Genomic DNA, 23,741 nt, shown 5'->3' with positions numbered 1-23,741 from the left:
GGGGATGGGCTAAATGGGCAAGGGGTATTAAGGAGGCTACTTGTTGGGATGTGCACTGGGTGTTATATGTAGGGGATGAATCACTGGATTCTACTCCTGAAATCATTATTGCACTATATGCTAATTTGGGCGTAAATTTAAAAATATAATAATTAATTAATTAATTTAAAAAATCACCTTGCACCTGTCAGAATGGCTAAAACAACAACAACAACAACAACATCATCAACAAGAAATAACAAGTTTTGGCAAGGATGTGATGAAGAAGGAATTCTCATGCACTGTCGATGAAAATAAATGCAGCCACTGTGGAAAACAGTATGGAGGTTCCTCAAAAAATTAAAAATAGAAATACCATATGACCCAATAATTCCACTACTGAGCATTTACCCAAAGAAAGCAAAAACACTGGTTCAAAAAAGACATACACATCCCTATGCTTATTGCAGCATTATTTACAATAGCCAAGATATGGAAGCAAACCAACTATCTATCAATAGATAAATGGATAAAGAAGACACACATGCACACATACACACTCACACACACACACACACACACACACACACACACAGAAATATTACTCAGCCATAAAAAAGGATGAGATCTTGTCATTGATGACAATGCAGATGGACCTAGAGGGTATTAGGCTAAGTGAAATAAGTCAGACTGTGAAAGACAAATCTCATATATTTCACTCATACATGGTGGAATCTAAAACACAAAACAAATGAATAAACGGACACAAAAAGCAGAATCAGGCAGAAAAATACAGACAACAAATTGATGGTTGCCAGAGGGGACGGTAGGGAGGGACATGGGTAAACTGATTGAAGAGGAATAGAAGATACAGACTTCCAGTTATGGAATGAATAAGCTACAGGGATGAAAGGTACAACATAAGGAATATAGTCATTGACATTGTAATAGCATTGCGTGGAGACAGATAACAGCCACACTTGTGAGCACAGTGTAACGTCTAGAGATGTTGAATCACCACATCGTACACCTGAAACTAATGTAACATTGCATGTCAACTATATCCAAATACATTTTTTCAAAAAATAAGCCCTTTCCCTAGTCCCCATTGACCAATTTGCTGGTGGTTTTATTTAGAACCATATATTCATCACATTGTTTTTGCAGGAGCACACATTCATTCTACTGTTTAAATTTATGTGTTAAAACCCCAAAGGTCCTAACTTGAAGGATATTAAATGAATTAATCAGTGCATTCGAAGATGATTCTTTTCCTGCCCTAAGAGATACAGAGCCAATACTGGGAAGAGGGTTTGATCTCCCAAATCAGAGGCACTTCATAGACTCTATGCCATTAAGAAAGGCCCAGCAGGGTGAGGGCTCCCAGTACAATAGAATTTACTGTATTTTAAAAGTGATACTCTTAAAACATGATAGCTAGAGTACCAAGACTTTTCTTTGTCCTCAGATAAGTGCACTTGCAGACAGGGAATCAGGATCTTTGCAAGAACCATGGCAGATTTAGACTCTGTCCTGTGTCTCTGGCTGGGTTTCGGAGCCAGGAAGGCAGCCCCTGAACTATCAAGCAGCATGCCAAAGTTAATCATTGGCCCTGCCGAGTACATGGCAAATCAGGCTGTTTTTGTGTGCCCGTTTTTCTATTTTACGTAAATCACCCCGAACATGTTTGCATCAACCTACTGGTGATGCACCTTTGATCAATAGATTTTAGACAAAAGTGGTTTTTGAGTCCAAAGAGCAGGGCTGGGTTGACCTGCAGACTGGATACAGGGTGTATAAAAACAGGGGCAAGGCACAGGCTGATAGCAGAGCAATCACCACCAAGACTGTAATAACTGCAAAGGCTCAGCTGAAGGGTGCCCGAGGGGCCACGGAGTAAGGATGGAGAAAGGAATGAATGTTCTTCATGACTTTGGGATCCAGTCAACGCACTACCTCCAGGTGAATTACCAGGACTCCCAGGATTGGTTCATCTTGGTGTCTGTGATTGCAGACCTCAGGAATGCCTTCTATGTCCTCTTCCCCATCTGGTTCCATCTTCGCGAAGCTGTGGGCATTAAACTCCTCTGGGTAGCTGTGATTGGAGACTGGCTCAACCTCGTCTTTAAGTGGTGAGTAAGAGCCAGACAGAGAGGAGATCGGCAAGGGAAGAGGCTGGCATTCTCTCTGAAAATGTCTGTCCATCAGAAGTTCCCTTCTCCATGTTATTCGGGGAGTTACAGGTTACTCCCCTCCTGACTTTGGATCATCTACATACAGAGGGAAGACAGAGAAAACCCTGTCAATGAGTTGAAGATACAGGCAAGGCTATTTCGTATGGATGGAAGGCCAGCTGGACTTAGTGAAAAGTCTGAAATTCTAGCTTATAAGCAAAGAAGTACAGTTTTATTACTTTGAAGCAGAATAGGCAATGTAAAGATAGATGCAGGAAAGAAGAAAGATGATGTATGAAATCAGGAAGCATGTAGATAATTTAAAAACCTATTGCATGGACAAATGAGAAGTAACCCAAAGAACTGGGCTCCAACCCTTGTTCAGCCACCTACCAACTCTATGTCCTGGGCAAGTCAAAGCAACTCTCTGAGTTTCTGTTTTATAATCTGTAAACTTAGGTTATCTCTGGGACCTTAATAATAATTCTAGTTAACATTTATTGAACATTTAGTAGGTACTAGGTCATGTGCCAAGTGCTTTTCTATGGGATGGTTACTACTATATTACAGATGAAGAGACAGAGGCACTGAGTTAAGTGACCACAACTAGATCAACATAGACAGTCAATGTCAGAGGCAGCATTTAAGCCCAGACAAGCTGGTTTCAGAGGTCAGGCTCTTAAGAACTACGTTATGTTCAGTGCTGATGAATTGACTCTCTCGGGGAGCAGGAGGAAGCCCTAATTTTAGCGTTTGTCAATTTCTGCTGTATATATATGTGTGTGTGTGTGTGTGTGTGTGTGCGTGTGTGTGTGTGTGTATACACACACAATACACACACATATATATATATATATATATATATATATATATATATATATTCCCATTGGGGCCACTTTCAATCTACTCATCAGTCAAGCTTGCAAAAATCCTAAATATTTCTCAATTGTTAGCCAGTACCATCGGACTCTAGAACATCACTGGTTTGGCTTCTATTTCCTCATCTAGACAATAAAGAGATTGGGCCATCTAAGACCTTTAACATCCTTAAAACTGTCTATGTCTACTGTCAGGTAATTCTGAGACCTTTTTAGCTCTAATATTCTTTAGTCATAAACAATAAAAGTCCTTTAAAAGTAGGGTAAAAAGTTGTCATGGGGCTCAGAGGCCCAAGGCATATTGATGTGGTTCTGAAACTTCTGTTGAAAAATCGACTAAGTTTTGTCTGTAATGTCCCCTTATTCAATAGCATGATCCTAAAAAGTAAACAGCTAAAGAGTTACTTCAAATATCTGATCTCGGTTGAAGAACCATAGATTTTCTCTGAGGTCAGAGTTAGTGACTGTCTTTGATTTCGGTGAAAAATCACTATTCCACCTCTGGAGTGGCTGACCTTTGACACCTGTTTCCACAAAGAAAAACGTGTCTAGTACTTTTAAAGGCAAAGTGGTTTGTGTGAGATGCCCTGTTCCAAAGCAGAGAGGATACAAAGCAAGCACTTGAAGCTATATATGTCTTTACAGACAACAATTCTTATAACAAGGAGGCCGAGTCTCCTGAGGGTGCTTCTCCCTAGAATGCTAGGGCACATTCTCTGATGTCAGAGGAAACCCAAGACTCCCGGAGGCCTGACGAAAGAGAATAGGGACCTAGAAAGATATGCAAGTCCAAGCTGCAAACTGTAATGTATGCATCCTTCCAGACAGATTCTTGCTGGGGTTTTTAAAAAGTCACATAGCTGGGGCACCTGGGTGGCTCAGTCGGTTGGGCGTCTGACTTCGGCTCAGGTCATGATCTCACAAGTCTGTGAGTTCGAGCCCCGCGTCGGGCTCTGTGCTGACAGCTCAGAGCCTGGAGCCTGCTTCGGATTCTGTGTCTCCCTCTCTCTCTGCTCCTCCCCTGCTCAGGCTCTGTCTCTCTGTCTCAAAAATAAATAAAAACATTAAAAAAAATTTTTTTTAAGTCACATAGCTTCCATTCCTATGGATTTTTAGGATCTTGGGTTTATTTATTTCTGTTTGAATAAATAATACATTCAAATATTCAAAATTCAAAAGTTACATAAAGAATGTACCAGAAAAAGTCTCCCTCCACTACCGCTCTCCAGCCACTCGGTTCTCCTTCTTGGAGGCAACCAAAGCTAACAGAGTTTTGTTTAGGATCGCATGAATCTTCTCCCCAAGCTACTCTCTCTTCTCAAAGGTGTGGGCTTTGAGAAAAAAAAGGGTTCTTTCAGTCACTCCAGACGCCGGGTCTGCTTTTTTACAGGATTCTCTTTGGACAGCGTCCATACTGGTGGGTCATGGACACCGACTACTACGGCAACACCTCTGTGCCACTGATAAAGCAGTTCCCAGTCACCTGCGAGACTGGACCAGGTGAGAGTCCCAGCCCCTGTAGAGACAGAAGCTGGGTGCATCTTGCTCACTGTGGACACCTATCAGTATTCATTGTAGATGAAGCTGTCTTTGAGGGGACATGAGGAGAGCCACTCCTTCGAGCTTTTGTCATGGTCTTCAATTGGGTACAACTCCATTCTAATTCAATTCAAGAAGGCCTTCTGAATAACATATTGCTGCTACATTAGAAAACACCTAAGAGGATCGCCTGGGTGGCTCAGTCAGTTAAGTGGCTGACTTTGGCTCCAGTCATGATCTCATGGTTCATGGGTTCAAACCCTGTGTCGGGCTCTGTGCTGACAGCTCAGAGCCTGGAGCCTGCTTCAGATTCTCTGTCTTTCTCTCTCTGCCCCTCCCCGCTCGTGCTCTGTCTCTGTCTCCCAAAAATAAATAAACATTAAAAAAATTAAAAAAAAAAAAAAAAGAAATCACCTAATATTTCCAGAACATAAATTGTTAGTCCGGAGAGGCAAGGGCACTCTCCAAGCGCTCTCATGAGAGTAACTGCATTATGGTCCTTGGCCCAGGGAAGGGAAAGCAGTAGAAGCCTGTGCCCCTGGCTATCCTTCCCCAAGGCCTGGTCAAGCAGATCTATCTTCCTGAGCTGACTGTACAACCCCCCACTGTGCTTGTACTTTACTAGTGACAACCAGACAGTTATTGTAAAATCGAATGATAGATTTCCTTTTTCAGTAGGTGGTGGAATATCCAACCCCTTTGCTCACCCTTAAGTCTTGGCTCTAGCCTCCCTTCCTCAGGGACCCTATCCCTGACTCCCAAACTAGGGCATGGACCTTAGTTATTTGTTCTCATAAGCCCTTTGTTCACTTCAGAGCATATTCATTCATTCAGATGTTATTCATTGAGCACCTCCTCTGTGCCAGACACTGTTCCAGAAAGTTGGAGTACCTCAGTGAATACAGCAGACAAAGGTTCCTGCCCTGGTGTAACTAAAATTCGAGTGGTGTGCCATGGGTGTAGGCATGCAAGTACAATATACAAAATCATAATACATAAGTAAAATATATAGGATGTTAGAAAATGATAATGAAGAAGAAGGAGGAGAAGGAGGAGAAGGGTGGGTGGATAAGATAGACGACATCCCCTAGCAGTCTCCCAGATGGTGACTTTTCACCTTTAGTTCATCCATTCATCTCTTCCCTATCCTTTAGGAAGTCCCTCTGGTCATGCCATGGGTACAGCAGGTGTATACTATGTGATGGTCACATCCACCCTCTCTATGTTTCGGGGAAAGAAAAAGCCAACCTACAGATTTCGGTAAGAACCCCCAGCACTGGGGTGTGGGTGGTGGAGGGCAGGAGGTGACTCTGTAACTGACACACCCCTTGCTCTTCCTCACATTCCCCACCCCTAGCCCACCCTGTCTTGGGTTGGTCCTGAGCAGAGTTGTGGTCTTTCTGCGGAGAGCAAACATTAGAGTCACAGAATGTCAGGGTTGGAAGGGACCGATGAGAGCAACCCTGAATTTTACAGATAAGGAAACAAAGCCTAATATGGTAAAGAAGCTTCTCAGGGTCAGGTAGTGCAGTAGTGGCAGGTTTAAAACAAAAAACAAAAACAAAAACAAAAAAACCATTTCTGTACCAACCAAAGAGTCACCTTGTTCAGGTTAAAATAGAAAGAGAAACATAAGACATTCCTGTTACAGGGAATTCCGAGAATACAGCCACTGTGCAAACGCTTAATTATCAAACATCAAATATTTAACATTCACACATGTAAGGGTTCACCACGTGACACCAGTATCTCTGAGCTTTTGAGTACGGGCTTCAATTTACAAAAATTCCACTGACTGTACCTAAGTCTGCCAAGCGTCAGCATTCCTGCCAGAGCTGTTCTTTTTGCTGAAGGATCTGTATCTGGGTTCTGTTCTGACTGCCTCTTCCGTTGCAGGTGCTTGAACGTCATTTTGTGGTTGGGATTCTGGGCAGTGCAGCTGAACGTCTGTTTGTCCCGAATCTACCTTGCTGCTCATTTTCCCCATCAGGTTGTTGCTGGAGTCCTATCAGGTATCGGCTGCTCTGGCTGTCTCCCTTCCTCCCCTCCTGTACCGTGTCTCCCAAACCAGGACAAAATCCCAGCATTCCAGCCATGTTCTGGGCATAACCAATGCTGTTAGCATTTCAGTGGGTTGAAAGTCAAGGGTGGGCAACTTGAAACTATTCATTTCTATAGGAGTGCCCAGATCTACATAATTAAATATGCTTCAGAAACGTTGCAATACATCAAGTTAACTTACCCACTTGAATTAACATGAAATTTTCTTACTTAAAAAAAAAAAAGGTTTTCATGTGTATTTATTCCTGAGAGAGAGAGGAACAGGGAGGGGCAGAGAGAGGGGGAGACACATAATCCGAAGCAGGCTCCAGGCTCTGAGCTGTCAGCACAGAGCCCCACATGGGGCTCGAACACACAAACCATGAGATCATGACTTGAGCTGAAGTCGGACGCTTAACATACTGAGCCACCCAGGTGCCTCTAAATTTCCTTACTTTGTATATTCTTTATTTCTTACTGGTCTTTGAATGGAAATGGCCCCTAGTTTAGTTTTAAGGGAGTCTACCAAATTAGCAGTGTCCTAGAAAAGCTCTTTATTTGGGTAAATTAATTTGCAAACCCACTGTTGGTTTTTCTTATAAGGTCAGAGTTCTTAATACAGTTGATACTTGAATGATGCAGGCATTAGGGGCATTCACTCACACACACACAGACACACACACAGACACACACACACACACACACCAAAAATCCATATATAACTTTGACTCCCCCAAATTTAACTACTAATAGCCTATTGTTGACTGAAAGCCCTACTGATAACATAAATGGTCGACTAACACATATTTTGTATGTTATATGTATTATATCTACATTCTTACAATAAAGTAAGCTAGAGAAAAGAAAATGTTACTAAGAAAATCAGCAGGAAAAGAAAATACATTTATATTACTATACTGTATTTATTTTAAAAAATCTTCATATGGGGGTGCCTGGGTGGCTCAGTCAGTTAAGCATCCGACTTAGCTCAAGTCATGATCTCATGGTTTGTGGGTTCAAGCCCTGTGTAAGGCTCTGTGCTGACAGCTCAGAGCCTGCTTCAGATTCTGTGTCTCCCTCTCTCTCTCTCTCTCCTCCTCTGCTCACGCTCTGTCTCTCTCTCAAAAATAAATAAACATTTTTTTGAATCTGCATATAAGTGGACCCACCTAGATCAAACCCAAGGTCAACTATACTTCTGTTTTCTTAGATCCCATTAATAAGGGGCAGAAAAGACTTAGGTTAAGTGTAAGAAAGAATTTCTTTACTTTGTGGGAGGTACTGGAATATAAGACCTTAGGGAAATTGTAGAATTTCCCCCCGGAGATGGGTAAGAACAGAATACAGTAACATTACAAGAAGAGTGTTGAGTACAAAGGAGATAACAATTTCATGACAGCCATAATTGTAATGTAGTATTGAGCACTGGGTGCCATATTTGAGGAAGAGCCCAGAAGCCATGTTATATGAAAGACCTGAGAATGTTTAGGTTAGAGAGGAGAAGAACTGTCTTCACATGTGTTAACAAGGCTCTAGATTTACTTAACTCCTATGGAAAGAACTGAGATCAACAGATGGCATTAGAGGGGGCCACATTTCAGTTTAGCACAAGGAAGAACTTTTAAAATAATCAAATCCATTCAGGGTTACCTGGGTGGCTCAGTTGGTTGAGCTCTGGCTTTTGACTTCAGCTCAGGTCATGATCTCATGGTTCCTGGGATCGAGCCCCAAGTCAGGCTCTGCGTTGTTAGTGCAGAACCTGCTTTGGATTCTCTCCCTCCTCTCTCTCTGCTCCTCCTCCACTCATGCTGTCTCTCTCTCTCTCTCTCTCTCTGTCTCAAGATAAACATTTTTTAAAAATTGAATCCATTCAAAGATGAAATGGGCTGCCCAAATGGGAGTGAGCTCTCCATACCTGTGGACATTCAAGTAGAAATATGAGAACTCCCGACAGGAAAGATGCATGAAGTAGGAGAATGTATGTGACATGACTCTTCCATTTGAAAGAGTCTATGGCTGAGGACAGACTGGAGTTACATACAGGAATAAACCAGGTGACCCTCTGTTCTAGTGTCTGTGATTTAATGCCACAATGGCAGGATGGATGATATGTCACCCATTGCTCCAAACCCACCCATAGTTGAAGGTTCAGAGTCTTCCCCAGTTTTTCACTGTCATTCTTTCTTCCACTCAGGCATTGCTGTTGCTGAAACTTTCCGCCACATCCAGAGCATCTACAATGCCAGCCTCAAGAAATATTTTCTCATTACCTTCTTCCTGCTCAGCTTTGCCATTGGATTTTACCTGCTGCTAAAGGGGTTGGGTGTAGACCTCCTGTGGACACTAGAAAAAGCCAGGAGATGGTGTGAGCGGCCAGAATGGGTCCACATTGACACCACGCCCTTTGCCAGCCTCCTCAAGAATGTGGGCACCCTCTTCGGCTTGGGGCTGGCTCTCAACTCCAGCATGTATCGAGAGAGCTGCAAGGGCACACTTAGCAAGTGGTTCCCATTCCGCCTCAGCTGTATTGTGGTCTCTCTCATCCTCCTGCACCTCTTTGACTCTTTGAAACCCCCATCCCAAATTGAGCTGATCTTCTATGTCCTGTCCTTTTGCAAGAGTGCAGCGGTGCCCCTGGCATCTGTCAGCCTCATACCCTACTGCCTTGCCTGGGTCCTGGGCCAGCCAGACAAGAAGTCTTTGTAAAGGATGTGGAGTCTTCAGTATTCAAAGTCAATGACTGTGCCAACGATTGAGGATGGCTAGGATCTTCTGCCAGCCTGTTTTGTGGCCAGAGGTGCTAGAGTCAGCTGAGAAAGCCTTGTCTGTTAAAAGTTCGGTCATTCTGGATTTTTCCCTGAAGACTTGCTTGTTCTTTTAGACATACAAAAGCAAGACTTCCAGGAAGGGTCAGCTCATCATCCCAGGTGGGAGATCCCCACTGAAAATTTTCTACCTGTCCCCATCCTTACCCAGACAAGGGAAAGGAGCAGTGAATTTGATAGGGAAAGCAGGACCATTAAGGAAGACTTTTTAGGATCTTGCGTATCATGCAATTTATGTTAAACAATACCTAAATGGCTTTGTTCATATTTGAATCTTTAGGTAAGGGACTCTCAATAGTGGGGGACCAACTTAAAGTCTAATTATAGGTAGTTAGTGGGTTAATTCTGCTTCTTGTATTTTTCTATTATATATCTATGGTCATTGTATTTACAAGGCTTTCTGAATGGCCACAGAGACCTAGATTTGTACTAGGTCGGAGCATTCAGGTATAGTCAGCTTCTCTTCTATCACACTAGATCTTCCCCCTTGTTAGTTCAGCTCTGCTTTCCCTAGAATTTTCCACTAGCCCCACATCCTGTCGGATGCTCAGATGCCTAAAGGCAACTCTGGGTAGTGCTTTGTATGGTTTAGTTAAGTTCTGAAATCTTGGGCAAAAAGGCGAGGAGAGGGCAGGGAGAGACAAGGATTCCTCTCTCCAAAAGGTCACTCCAATGTTACTTTTGATTCCTAGAGGGTAAATATGACTCCTTTCTCTTTCCCAAGCCAACCAAGAGCACATTCTTGGAGGAAAAGTCAGCTCTTCCTTGTCTGTTCTTCAGTCTCAGTTGATTTGTAGAATATGCCTTAAAAAAATGTTAAAGTCTATTTATTTGAGAGTCCTTGTTTTTGCTACTAATTATACAGTTCGCCATATATTACCATTCACACCAATCATCCTGGTTATGACATCTTTGAAAAGAAAAATATATATGTGCAGTATTTTATTAAAACAACATTTTATTTAAGAATGAAGTCTTACTGATTACTATATTTTAGATGCCATGTGATCTGAAGGTTCTAATTCTGGCTCAGCTAAATTTCTAGCTCTTTCTCTATTTCCCTAAACAAATAATTTAGTTTCTGTGTACCTATGTTTTCCCTTTGGAGAAAGAAAATCTTGGGCTAGCCAGGAGTCCCAGTAGAGCTGGGGGACATACAAGGTGTCCACGGGGGCACAGATAGGGTTGAGTATATCAACATAGACACAATATCATAGGCCAAGATTGAGCATTAGTTGCCAGACCACAGGTCAGCATGAGCTGCTCTAAGGGATCAAATTGCAACTTAAAGGCAAACAGACAGGATCATTACCAAGCGAAGCAATCAGGGAATGTAAGTCATAGCAACAGAAAAAGACTGGGTAGACTCTGGAATCCAGTAACCCAGCATCAGCAAGCAGCAAGGTTGGGGGTTATAGTTAAAGAAAGTCTAAACAGAGCAAGTCAAAGCAGCAGAGAATGCTCACGGGAGCTACTTCAGTTTCCCCTCCTATTCCCTACGATCCCCTATGATCAATTTCATCCTAGGTACAGGGTGCCTCTTCCAAAGGCCTGGACTCATCAGCATAACCCTGGATCTACTGAGGATGAAATGCTCACTCACTTCGGAACTTTGGAATGTGTATGTTTAGGAAAGTTTAGTCTTCCTACTGGATTTGGTTTCTTCAAGGGCACGAGGCCCCTCAGAGACTCTGTCTTACCAAGGGAGACTCTGTCTTACCAAATGGTCTTGTTCTCTCTAAATTGAACCCCAGTGCTCAAGCATGACCCCGATCCTTGATGATTTACTCATTCCCAGGGACCAAGTCCAGATCCCTTGCAATAGGATTCTGGCAGAGAGTAAATAATGTCCCTGCCCCTGGTGGTTGGTGAGGTTGATAAGGACACATAACAGATAAAATTTATTTTATCTGTTTACTTACTATTTGCCAGGCTCTGTTCTATGCATTTTATTTATTTCTACAATTAATTCACTTAATTCTCCCAACATCTCTGTGAGGTGGGTGCTGTAATTTACCCCCACATTACGTGTGAATAGCGCAGAGATAGTAGGTATCTTGCCCAGAATAAGGAAGCAAACCAAGTCGTCTCAGGACACCTGGGTGGTTCAGTTGGTTAAGCATCTGACTTCGGCTCAGGTCATGATCCTGTGGTTCACAAGTTTGAGCCCTGCATTGAGCTCTGTGCTGACAACTCAGAGCCTGGAGCCTGCTTCGGATTCTGTGTCTCCCTCTCTCTCTCTCTGCCCCTTCCCCACTTGCACCCTGTCTCTCTCTTTCAAAAATAAACAACAAAAACATTAAAAGAAAAAAGAACCAAGGACCAAGCCATCTCACTACAGAGTCCACGCTCCATCCTGTAGCCCCCTCACACTCGTGGATGCCAGTAAGCCTGGCAGCTGTTTCAAGCCATCCTTCGGATGCCAGATACAACTTTTAATTCAGACCAAGGAGTATTTGTTTTCTTATGGTCAAAGGAATTCTAAAACTTAGAGTGATCCTCCCAGTGAGTTAGAATTAGTTTTCAAGTATGCAGATACCAATGTCAAAGGCAACTTCATAAAATAACTATTGAAATAGGCATAACCATATTAGTTTAACTAGCTCTTTCTTTCAAAAAAAAAAAAAGACTTGGGGCGCCTGGTGGCTCAGTCGGTTAAGCGGCCGACTTCGGCTCAGGTCATGTTCTCGGAGTTTGTGGACTTAAGCCCCACATCGGGCTCTGTGCTGACAACTCAGAGCCTGGAACCTGCTTCGGATTCTGTGTCTCTCCCTCTCTCTCTGCCCCTCCCCCACTCCTGCTCTGACTCTCTCTTTCAAAAGTAAAACATTTTTAAAAATAACAATAATAAGGGGCGCCTGGGTGGCGCAGTCGGTTAAGCGTCCGACTTCAGCCAGGTCACGATCTCGCAGTCCGTGAGTTTGAGCCCCGCGTCAGGCTCTGGGCTGATGGCTCGGAGCCTGGAGCCTGTTTCCGATTCTGTGTCTCCCTCTCTCTCTGCCCCTCCCCTGTTCATGCTTTGTCTCTCTCTGTCCCAAAAATAAATTAAAAATGTTGAAAAAAAAATTAAAAAAAAAAATAAATAACAATAATAAAAGAGTTTAAAAGTCACGCTCAGACTATCTGGGTCAGACAGTAAGTGACTTACTATTTCTACAACTGAGATAGAACAAGAAGACAATTACCACAAAGAACTTTCAGTATAGAGCCCTGTACAAGGGTAGAAAACAAAGAGATGTTGTGAGGACCATTTAGGTCAGAGAATCCCCAGATATGTGATTGCTACCTTTCTTTGGGATGGGCAAAGTCTGAATTTGTGATGGGTGAGCAGAAAGATTGTCCATGATCAATTCATAACAGCCAATAGCCAATGTGTTAGCACATTCTGATCACGGACCGCCTGCCCAAGTTACAGAGGTATGTTTGCTTTAGAAATGACTTTGTGAAGGGATGCCTGGGTGGCTCAGTTAAGCGTCCGACTTCAGCTCAGATCACGATCTCATGGTTCATGAGTTCAAGCCCCGCATTGGGCTCTGTGCTGACAGCTCAGAACCTGGAGCCTGCTTCAGCTTCTGTGTCTCCCTCTTTCTCTGCCCTTCTCCCACTCCCACTCTGTCTCTCTCTCAAAAAATAAACATTAAAAAAAATAAGAAAGAAAGAAATGACTTGTGAGTCCTCAGGATGGAAGTCAATGTAAGTGATCAATGACAGATTTGAACCAAGATCTATGTCATGTTATAGCATAATTTGATAGATTGTTCTAGCAGTCTATCAGTTTTGAAGAGGTACATTTAAGGATCACACACACACACACACACACAGACTATACGATTGTATTATTGGCCTAGGAAAATAGACCCATTAAGAAAGTGCAGCTGTGGTCAGTGCTGCTGCACCACAGAGAGATTACAGGCTGAGGGCTTTGGTTTTTAATAAAATTTATTAAAATAGTAGTTTTTTAAAAATTTATAACATCTTGGGGCGCCTGGGTGGCGCAGTCGGTTAAGTGTCCGACTTCAGCCAGGTCACGATCTCGCGGTCCGTGAGTTCGAGCCCCGCGTCAGGCTCTGGGCTGATGGCTCGGAGCCTGGAGCCTGTTTCCGATTCTGTGTCTTCCTCTCTCTCTGCCCCTCCCCCGTTCATGCTCTGTCTCTCTCTGTCCCAAAAATAAATAAAAAAAAAATGTTGAAAAAAAAATTAAAAAAAAAAATTTATAACATCTTTATTGAGATATAATTCACATATCATACAATCCCTCCCCTTTTTTTAGAGACAGTGCCTGAGAGAGCAAGGGAGGGGCAGAGAGAGAGGGAGAGAAAGAATCCCAAACAATCTTCATGCTGTTATCGCAGAGCTCGATGTGGGGCCCCATCCCATGAACTGTGAGATCATAACCTAAGCTGAAGTCAAGAGTCAGACCCCACCACCCAGCCCCCCTAATTCACCCATTTGAAGCATACAATTCAATGGGTTTTAGCATCTTCAGAGAATCGTACAACCCTCACCACAAATCAATTTTAGAACATTCTTGGTCACTCTGTAGAGAAACCTCGTACCCATTAGGAGTCACTTCCATTTACCCCCACTCACCCAGCCCTACGCTACCACTGATTTACTTCTTGTTTCACAGATTTGCCTGTTGCAGACGTTCGCTATCAAAGGAATCATACAATATGTGACCTTTGTGTCTGACTTCTTTCACTGAACATGATGTTTTCAGGCTTCATTGGTGTTATAACACGTGTTAGTACTACATTGTACAGATATACTAAATTTTGTTGTTCATTACTTGATGATATTTGGGTGGCTTCCACTTTGAGGCTATTATGAATGATACTGCTGTGAGCATTTGGGCACAAATTTCTGTGTGGATGCATGATTTCTTTTCTCTTGGGTACATACCCAGGCGTGGAATTGCTGGATCATACGGTAACTCTGTTTAACCTTTCAAGGAACTGCCAGACTGTTTTCTCAAAAGGCTTAGCAAAGGAAAGTTTTACAGTGTTTTTGTTTCTGCCATCTCTTTGGATTTATGACTCTGAGAAGCATACCTTGTATGATAGCTTTGTCTAATTCTTTGCTCTAGAAGAGTTTCACAGAAGGATTGATGAGGGGCTCAGATTTTACATGATGAAATGTCCGTGGGCTCTTGCTGTTTTTGTTGGCAATGGCTTTATTGTGCCAGCGTGCATTTCAGGATCATTTCATTCGAAGGCATGTCTGGATATTTGAAGTTCCAATCGATTGGCTGGTTGGTTGTAACTGGTTGTTTGTCAAAGTTTGCCGACTTGTTTCCTGAACACCGTGACTTTAGTTGCTGAATTATTAATATCTATTGATTGCATTCTATAGTAATCACTGAACTAGGACAGATGACTTTAAGGCCTCTATGTAAATAAAACAGGACAACATCATGTGTAACCAAGGGTTTTTCAAGAGCCTCTTGAGAATGGAAAGCACTCTGGCCAAATAGCCTTCAGATAATGTTGTTAAGGAAAGAATTGACTAGAAATGGTAAGAAGGAGCAGCCGACAGAAGTCACTTCCATTAGTGAACCAAGAACCTAATTAATCTGGAAGAGAAACTAGCAATTGCCTAGTCTGGTGATGGGCAGCCCAAAACCCAAAATCTAACTTCAGAGTGAAAGATTAAAAAGCTGCCTCTGGAGCAACAGAAAAAGCAGAAACCCATAAATACAGAGAACAAGCTGGTGGTTGGCAGAGGGGAGGCCCTGGAGGGGTGAGTAAATGGGAGAAGGGGAGGTGGGAGGTACACTCTTCCAGTTATAGACCGAATAAGTCAGGGGACGAAAGGTATAGCATAAGAAATATCGTCAGTGTTATTATAATAGTGTTCCATGGTGGGGCGCCTGGGTGGCTCATTCAGTTAAGCAGCCGACTGTTGATTTCAGCTCAGGTCATGACCTCACAGTCATGGGATCGAGCCCAGGGTGGGGCTGGGCTCTGTGCTGACAGTGCAGAGCCTGTTTGAGATTCTCCCTCTCCCTCTGCCCTTCTGCCCCCTCAAAATAAATAAATAAACTTAAAAAAAAATAGTGTTATATGTTGACAGATGGCAGCTACACTTGTGGTGAGCATAGCATAACATAGAGACTTGTGGACTCACTCTGCTGTGTCAACTATACCTCAATAAAAAATTGAGGTGCCTGGGTGGCTCAGTGGGTTAAACATCCAACTTCCGTTCAGATCATGATCTCGTGGTTGGTGAGTTTGAGCCCCGTGTCGGGCTCTGTGCTGACAGCTCAGAGCCTGGAGCCTGCTTCAGATTCTGTCTCTCTCTCTCGCTCACTCTCTCTCTCTCTCTGCCCCTCCCCCAAACTGTCTCTCTCTCTCTCTAAAAAACATAAATATTAAAATAATAATAATATAGATTTAAAAAATAAAAGAAAGAAAGAAAAAGAAAAGAAGAAGCTGCTGCTTCTTCATAAAAAAGAAAAATGTCTAGGGGCACCCGGGTGGCTCAGTCAGTTAAGTGTTCGACTTCAGTTCAGGTCACGATCTCACTGTTCGTAAGTTCAAGTCCCACATCTGGCTGCCCTACTGTCAGCCCAGAGCCTGCTCTGGATCCTCTGTTTCCCCCCCGCCCCCCATCTCTGCCCCATCCCCATTCTTTCTTTTTACCTCTCTCTCTCTCTCTCTCTCAAAAATAAACATTAAAAATTAAAAACAAAAAAAAGAAAATAGTCTATAAATATTTTTATTTTTCCTGAATGGGGCCTTTTTTTTTAATTGCTCACTATTAATCCTTTTCAAAAATTTTTTTCATTTCCTAGATCCAGAAATGAAGGCCTAGAGAGGTAAAATAGCTCCTCTAAGTTATATAAGTAACCTGTCCTCGGGTCTCCTGATTCTTAGCAGACAGCAGTCTCCCCTTCGCCTGCCTCCTGCCTTTCCTTGGGCTGCTGTGTCAAATGCAGCTGTTGAAACAGAAGTGAACAGCATAAATAAACAGCAGAGCCAGCTCACTGGAACCTGAACCAGGGTTGTCAAGCAAATGAAAGCCACAGCTACAATAACTGTGCTCAACGTGGCCTGTTCTTAATTACGTTATGCATGCCTCTCTGCCTTTGCTCTCAAACATCTTTCCAGGGCAGAAGTGTAACTATGGCAAGAACTATGAAGATTTACGTTTTTGTTTTGTTTTGTCTCATCTTGTTTTGTTTTGTTTTTTGTAGCAGGAGGGTGGTTTTCCAGCCAGCACATTTTTGATATTTTTCTTTCTTCTTGCCTCCATCTTTTGCTTTCCGCATCGCACGGTCATTGCCTTCAGACCAGCTGGTAGGACTCCTCTGGTTTCGGCTCCAACACAGGACTGGGAATTCAAATCCTTTGTTAGCTGCGTTACTTTCTACCCAGAAGCAAAAAGAAGAAAATCTAACTCCTTCCCCTCCATGCTGCACTGCTTGGACTCCTTGACTGGGGCATGCTGTCAGAATTCCATCTTCCCCACTAACCTCCTCCTTAACCTCAGCCTATTGGCAATGCTGTCACTGACCCCTGCCTGATCACTCTTGTGACAAACGCAAATGAGCCTTTTGAGAGAGGTAATTTGGTCTGACTGATTTACTAGCCCAAGTAGCATAAATCAATTTTCTTTATTTTGGTTATGTCTTTAGATTGCCAGGGCTCCCCTTACCCATCCATATCCCCCTCTCCCCCAATACAATGACTGCAAGGGAACGACAATGGCATCATCACTCCCTAAAAACTGCAGCGAAACCACCGTGGACACCAAACCTCCAAAGGGTTTCCTCGTCTTGGGAGCTTTGGGTGAGGCTCCCTCTCTCCTGACAGGTATCAGCGTTGATTCAGAAAAAGCTGACGCGAGCGGCCCATCTTTGATCTCGGTCTCCAAGCTTTGCCAACGGACCCACTCTGTACAGTGGCCGCCAAACTATCTCCAGGACTATGCTCTCTCTCCTTTTCTACCTACAGTGCCCTGCACAGGCACAAAATATGCTTCCAAGAACTTCCAAAGGGTAAATGACCCCAAACATTATGATTGTCAGACTGGTGAGTTAATTCCTCAAGTTGGGGGATGGCTGAACTTAACCCATTTTAAGAAAAATGAAAGACCTTGGGGCACCTGGGTGGCTCAGTTGGTTGAGCATCCAACTTCAGCTCAGGGTATGATCTCACAGTTTGTGGGTTCGAGCCCCGCGTGGGCTCTGTGCTGACAGCTCGGAGCCTGGAGCCTGCTTCGGATTCTGTGTCTCCTCTCTCTCTGCCCCATCCCCACTCATGCTCTGTCTCTCTCTGTCTTAGAAATAAATAAAACATTTAAAAATTCTTTTAAAAAAAGAAAGAAGGTGCTGGAGAAGAGTTCAAAGAGGGGAAGAGCCTCCCTCAAATTTTACTTGGAGCTAAGCCTCCTGGGAAATGACAGGCAGAGAACATGAAGCTGGAATATTCCATTGCTTCACAAATAGTTGATAATCCTGTGCTATTGCCCCAATACCATTATTTCCACACAAAATATCTCATAAACCAAAACTGATGGTTCTCAGCTAGGAGTGATTTTGCCTCCCAGATGATATTTGGCCATATCTGGAGACATTTTTTGGTCGTCATAATTGGAAGAATTGCTAGTGATATCTAGCAGGCAGAGCCCAGGCAGGATGCTAATCATCCTACAAGACACAGCCCCCCACAACAAAGAATTATTCTCCCCCAAATGTTCACAGTGCCAGCACTGAGAATCCCTATAACAGACCAAAGAGAGGAGGAGAATCAATCACGGTTTACTTGAAAGAATTTTCTCCAGTGAACGGTTTTCAACTCAGCACCAGAGTACTGCTTTGCAAAGGGGCTGTTGTGCCAAGCAGCCCCTCGTCCAGTCCTGTCTCAAGTGGGAGATTTCTCGTGCTCAATTCTTTTTTTTTTTTTTTAACATTTATTTATTTTTGAAAGAGGGAGAGAGAGAAGACAGAGTGCAAGCAGGGGAGGGTCAGAGAGAGAGGGAGAGACAGAATCCGAAGCAGGCTCCAGGCTCGGAGCTGTCAGCACAGAGGCCGATGTGGGGGTCGACGTGGGGCTTAAACTCACATGACATGAGACCGTGACCTGAGCTGAAGTCGGACGCTTAACCCAGTGAGCCACCCAGGTGCCCCTATCGTACTCAATTCTAACATCTTTCCCTCCGACAAGGTCAACTTGTTAAAGATAAACTGGAGTCGTTGTATCTGGGTGCCTGGAAGTAAAACCATTCTTGACTCCAGGCTTTTTGCAGAGACCCTGAAGCTGAACGCGTTCTACGTATCCACAAACGTGGGCATCATTAAATACAGGATAAAGGTATAGATGGATTGGGAGTTTTAGCCAAAGAGGGTGAGATGAGCGAGGTCTGACAGGGAGCCACCTAATATAAGACTTTAGTAGACAAACCGCACTCACCCAAAAAGGCTCTGGATGTATTTAACATTGTTGTCAAATCACCAGGGAGAGGAGTGAGTAAAACAAAACACATTCTTAGATGGGCAAACAAAGAACGTAGTTAAGACAAACTACATAACTCTGGTGCTTAATTCCTCAGAGTTTGGGCTTGATTTATTTAAAGAAGGCAGAAGAGATGCTTCTTTGATGTCTCATTGCTACAAAACTCAGTGTCTGTTACTATTGCTACAACCTCCTGTTGTGTTTTTTTTTTAATTTAAAAAAATTGTTTAATGTTTATTTAGTTTTGAGAGAGAGAGAGAGAGACAGAGCACGAGCAGCGGAGGGGCAGAGAGAGAGGGAGACGCAGAATCCGAAGCAGGCTCCAGGCTCTGAGCTGTCAGCACAGAGCCTGACGTGGAACTCAAACTCACAAGCTGTGAGATCATGGCCTGAGCCGAAGTCGGATGCTTCACCCAGGCGCCCCTTAAGTTTTGTTAATTGCTAATGAAAACAATCCTAATTGGATTGGGTCTCGCTGCACAAATTCAGACTGAGAAAGGAAAAAATTCAATCCCAGGACAAATAGCCTTCTGAGGATGATGTTAAGAATCCACTAGAAAAACTGATTTTAAATGATATGTAAACTTTAAGAACAGTCCATTCCAGTGAATATGCTTCCTTGCTTTCTAGCGGTTAAATATTAACTCATACTCAAGATAAATTATTTGAAAAAAAAACACAACACACTGAACTTGCCACAAATACTTATTCATCTCCTTCCTGTTTTGTACAGATCCTTGATTTCATGTCCTCTTAGCTTCTTGATGTGATTGTCCAGTTTCCTACTCTGAATTCTCTGCATTCCCAGGTTTTTTTAAAAAGAAGTGTCAGAGACACCAGGTGGCTCAGTCGGTTAAGCGTCTGACTTCAGCTCAGGTCACATGACCTCACTGTTCGCGAGTTTGAACCCTCCATGTGGGCTCTCTGCTGTGTGCGCACAGCCTGCTTCAGATCCTCTGTCTCCCTCTCTCTCCGCCCCTCCCCCTCACACTCTCTCTCTCAAAATGAATAAACATTAAAAAAAAAAAAAAAAGTGCTAGTCTGCTGTAGACCTGACACTGTACTAGGAACTAAAGAATCGGTGTTATTTTTTTGTAAATGTTCCTTTGGCCTCTCTGATTTATTCTGGCTTCTGAAATCGAATTTCTTCCTCTCTCCCCACGAAAAAATCGGTCCTTGCCACGGGCTGCTTACTGGTGAGCCCTCGGCATGATCTGAGGACTGATCTACCAGGGGACAGTGGACAGATTCCAAACAGGTTTTTATACCCAGCATGTCTTTTTCATACGCACAGCTCTCCAGGCCTTCTTAGGTGTCTCTAGATTGTAGAGCAAAGAGCTGTGATGCCAGAGCTTGGCATGCCTTTGCACATAACGATGCAGACTTTTTGCTACCAGACAAAACCTATTGCCTGATTTATATTATAACCGTCTACTCCACATGCTCACATAACTGTTGTAGGCTCAAAACGGTCAGCCCCCAGCATGTCCCGCAATAGATATTGCGATTCACATGCAACTTTACAGAAGAGGTATCCAACTCACCTCTAAACTACATTCTTCCTTCCTCAAAACTCATGTCCGGATTTTTTTGGCACAACACTCATTTTACATAGTTATAAACTTTCCCTTTGGTGTTCTTTGTCACTGAAAATAATTAAATCTACACATTCCCTAGAGCCAGCAGAGACCGCATTCCTGTCATTTAAAATCATTCACTGGCATCCCCTTATGTCACTATACCATACTTTGCTCAGCCATTTCCTTATTTGGCGTTTGGGTTATTTGGATTATAAATAGCAGCACAGGAACATCTTTGCACAAATTACATTTTTTCCCTTTTGGGTTATTTCCTTGGGGTATATTCCCAAAACTGGTATTACTGGGTCAAAGGTTTGAAAAGTTTCGTAGCTCTTGTTACCCACTGCCAGAATATTCTCTAGACAGATTGTGGTATATTGGAGCACCTCAACTGTTTCACCGGGTTTCCCACGATATACGATAAGAGTAACTCGCATTGAACTTCTCATAATCTTCAGTGAAGGAGGGAGTTCTAAATTCCAAAACTAAACAGCCAAGACAGCAGCACTCTTTCTGTAGCCAGAGATGAGCTCTTTTAGGCTAACTTGGTAAAATGCACGCCACGAGGGCTGGGCAACATATCTGTATTCCAGGCAGAATAGAAAAGGAGCCCCAGGTTCTTCTGTGAAGTCCCGTCAGCTCCTATCTGAAACTGAGTAGTTTTCCGGAGAATTTAAAGCCGGCATGTGACAGGTGATGAAGAAGATTTGGTGAGGAGGGTGGGGAGAGAGGTAGAAAATAAAAAGAAGGGACGTGCTCTCCTGTCATCGTTGCCTTTGTAGTGATGGCACCAGCACTGAGAGAAATAAGCTGGTTCTGAGCCTTGGAAACTCAGATTATTTACCCACTGAAAGTGACTTCTAAGAATTGTGATGCTTTGGGACCGTGGTAGCCTCCGTTTTAGAATCAAAACCAAACAAACAAAAAATAACCCACTGAGTCATTCTTGCCATCTGGTTCCTTGAGCTAATAATAGCGACGATAATGATGGTGACCATGCACCAAGTACTTACTACGCGCCTATCACTTTTCTAAAGGCTTTGCATATATCACCCATTTCATCTCCCCAACTGCCACTACTATTCCCCCTTTACAGATGAGAAAACAGAATCAGAAAGCTAAGAAACTTCCCCCAAGTCACAGAGCTAGTGAATGTCTGAGCCAGACTCAAACCCTGACAATTGACCACCATACCTTGTGCTCTGACCACTGCACCGCACTGCCTCCGGTGCGGCAATAGAAATATCGCTCAGAGATGATTAAATGATGCACTAGGAGGGGCGCCTGGGTGGCTCAGTCAGTTGGGCATCCAACTCTAGGTTTCGGCTCAGGTCATGATCTGGCTGGTTTGTGAGTTCAAGCCCCGCATCAGGCTCATGCTGGCAGTGCAGCGTCTGCTTGGGATTCTCTCTCTCTCCCTCCCCTTCAAAATAAATAAATAAACTTAAAAATTTTTTTAGGGGAGCCTGAGTGGCTCAGTCGGTTAAGCATCCAACTTTGGCTCAGATCATGATCTCTTGGTTTATGGGTTTGAGCCTCGTGTCAGGCCCCATGCTGAGAGCTCAGAACCTGGAGCCTGCTCCAGATTCTGTGTCTCCCTCTCTCTCTCTCTCTCTCTTTCTCTCTCTCTCTCAACCCCTCCCCAGCTCACGCTGTCTCTCTCTCTCTCTCTCAAAAATAAGAAAACATTAATAAAAAAATTTTTTTTAAATTTAATGATGAACTAGGATATTCAATTTTATGTTCTTTTGAAAACCTCTGAATATGTAGGGGCACCTGGCTAGCTCAGTCAGTAGAACATGTGACTCTTAATTTCAGGGTTGTGAGTTCAAGCCCCATGTTGGGCTTAGAGTCTGCTTTAAAAAAATAAAGTAATAATTAAAAAACACTTCTGAATATTTAAAATTATTTCTGCTTCCTGTCTACTCATCTAAATTGAAACAATTCAAACATGTCTTCTTTCAATTTAAACTATTTGTGTCTATACTGATCAAATATGATTTTTAAATGCCTAAGAAAGGGGCGCCTGGGTGGCGCAGTCGGTTAAGCGTCCGACTTCAGCCAGGTCACGATCTCGCGGTCCGTGAGTTCGAGCCCTGCGTCAGGCTCTGGGCTGATGGCTCGGAGCCTGGAGCCTGTTTCCGATTCTGTGTCTCCCTCTCTCTCTGCCCCTCCCCCGGTCATGCTCTGTCTCTCTCTGTCCCAAAAATAAATAAAAAACGTTGAAAAAAAAATTAAAAAAAAAAAAAAATAAATAAATAAATAAATGCCTAAGAAAGACTGAATGGAAATGTACCAAAATGTCTACAGTGACTATCTTTAGGTGGTGGAATCCTGGGTATTTTTTCCTTCTTTCCACATTTCTATCTTTTTCTTAATTTTTCTATAATAAGCATGTGGTATCTTTTTTCTTATTCTGTATTTTTTTAAAAATTCAAATCAAAATGAAGTGCAATGAACCTCTATATACTTCATCTGAATCATCAACTATTCACATTTTGCCATATTTGCCTCATCACTCTCTCTCACTGCATATATGTACATATTCTTATTTTTTGATCAGTCATTTAAAGATAATTTGCAAACATTGTGACTCCTTTACTGCTACGTGCTTCACGTATATCCCAAGAACAAGGCCATTCTCTTACATAACAGAACACGTGTTGTTTTTTTAATCCAAAAAAAAACCCTCAGTTTGAGAAAAACAAATAATTAACAGTAAACTAAGGCAAACTAAATATTTTCTGTTTCATTACCATGCACTGCAGATTAAATGGCCTTTACTTGCTCACTGAAGCTCCCTTGCCCTGTCTAATCCTTGTCCACATGCCCAGCTATACCCAATCTCTGCTAGGGAACTTTCCAGAACACTCTTGACTCCTTGACATTGTTGAGCCTCAGTTTCCTGTCACTGTTATGAGTGTCTTACTATCAATGGATGTACTTCCTTCCTTCTCTGAAAGCCAACAAGTTGTTTATTTATCATAACACTTAGATTAGTTTCAAGTTAATACATTTATTACTATAATGGAAATTTTTTTTTCAACTTTTTTTTTTTTTAATTTATTTTTTTTGGGACAGAGAGAGACAGAGCATGAACGGGGGAGGGGCAGAGAGAGAGGGAGACACAGAATCGGAAACAGGCTCCAGGCTCCGAGCCATCAGCCCAGAGCCTGACGCGGGGCTCGAACTCACGGACCGCGAGATCGTGACCTGGCTGAAGTCGGACGCTCAACCGACTGCGCCACCCAGGCGCCCCTATAATGGAAAT

The 23,741-nt window shown here is 43.0% G+C and overlaps 1 protein-coding gene across 2 annotated transcripts; it reads left to right on the top strand.

The window, feature by feature from the left end:
• Positions 1-1,643: 1,643 nt before the first annotated feature.
• On the top strand, positions 1,644-10,261 carry G6PC1 (glucose-6-phosphatase catalytic subunit 1). 2 transcript variants are annotated; one of them, XM_058702694.1, is made up of 5 exons: positions 1,644-1,941; positions 4,422-4,531; positions 5,725-5,830; positions 6,467-6,582; positions 8,805-10,261. In XM_058702694.1, the coding sequence occupies exons 1-5, from the start codon at positions 1,898-1,900 to the stop codon at positions 9,314-9,316; spliced, it is 888 nt and encodes a 295-aa protein (XP_058558677.1). In that variant the 5' UTR covers positions 1,644-1,897; the 3' UTR covers positions 9,317-10,261. The 2 variants fall into 2 exon arrangements, with proteins under 2 accessions (XP_058558677.1, XP_058558676.1); XM_058702693.1 differs by having other exon boundaries at positions 1,644-2,111.
• The last annotated feature ends 13,480 nt before the right edge of the window (positions 10,262-23,741 follow it).

The sequence above is a fragment of the Neofelis nebulosa genome, chromosome 16 (genome assembly GCF_028018385.1).
Source record: "Neofelis nebulosa isolate mNeoNeb1 chromosome 16, mNeoNeb1.pri, whole genome shotgun sequence".
Classification (NCBI taxonomy): domain Eukaryota; kingdom Metazoa; phylum Chordata; class Mammalia; order Carnivora; family Felidae; genus Neofelis; species Neofelis nebulosa.
Note: the sequence above shows the minus strand (reverse complement) of the source record. Positions and strands in the feature narration are given on the sequence as shown.

Coding starts and splice junctions, on each gene's coding strand:
- G6PC1 (XM_058702693.1), top strand. CDS start 1,882: ATGGAGAAAGGAATGAATGTTCTTCATGACTTTGGGATCCAGTCAACG. Junction 2,112..4,421: donor CTCAACCTCGTCTTTAAGTG/GTGAGTAAGAGC, acceptor GCTTTTTTACAG/GATTCTCTTTGGACAGCGTC. Junction 5,831..6,466: donor AAGCCAACCTACAGATTTCG/GTAAGAACCCCC, acceptor CTTCCGTTGCAG/GTGCTTGAACGTCATTTTGT.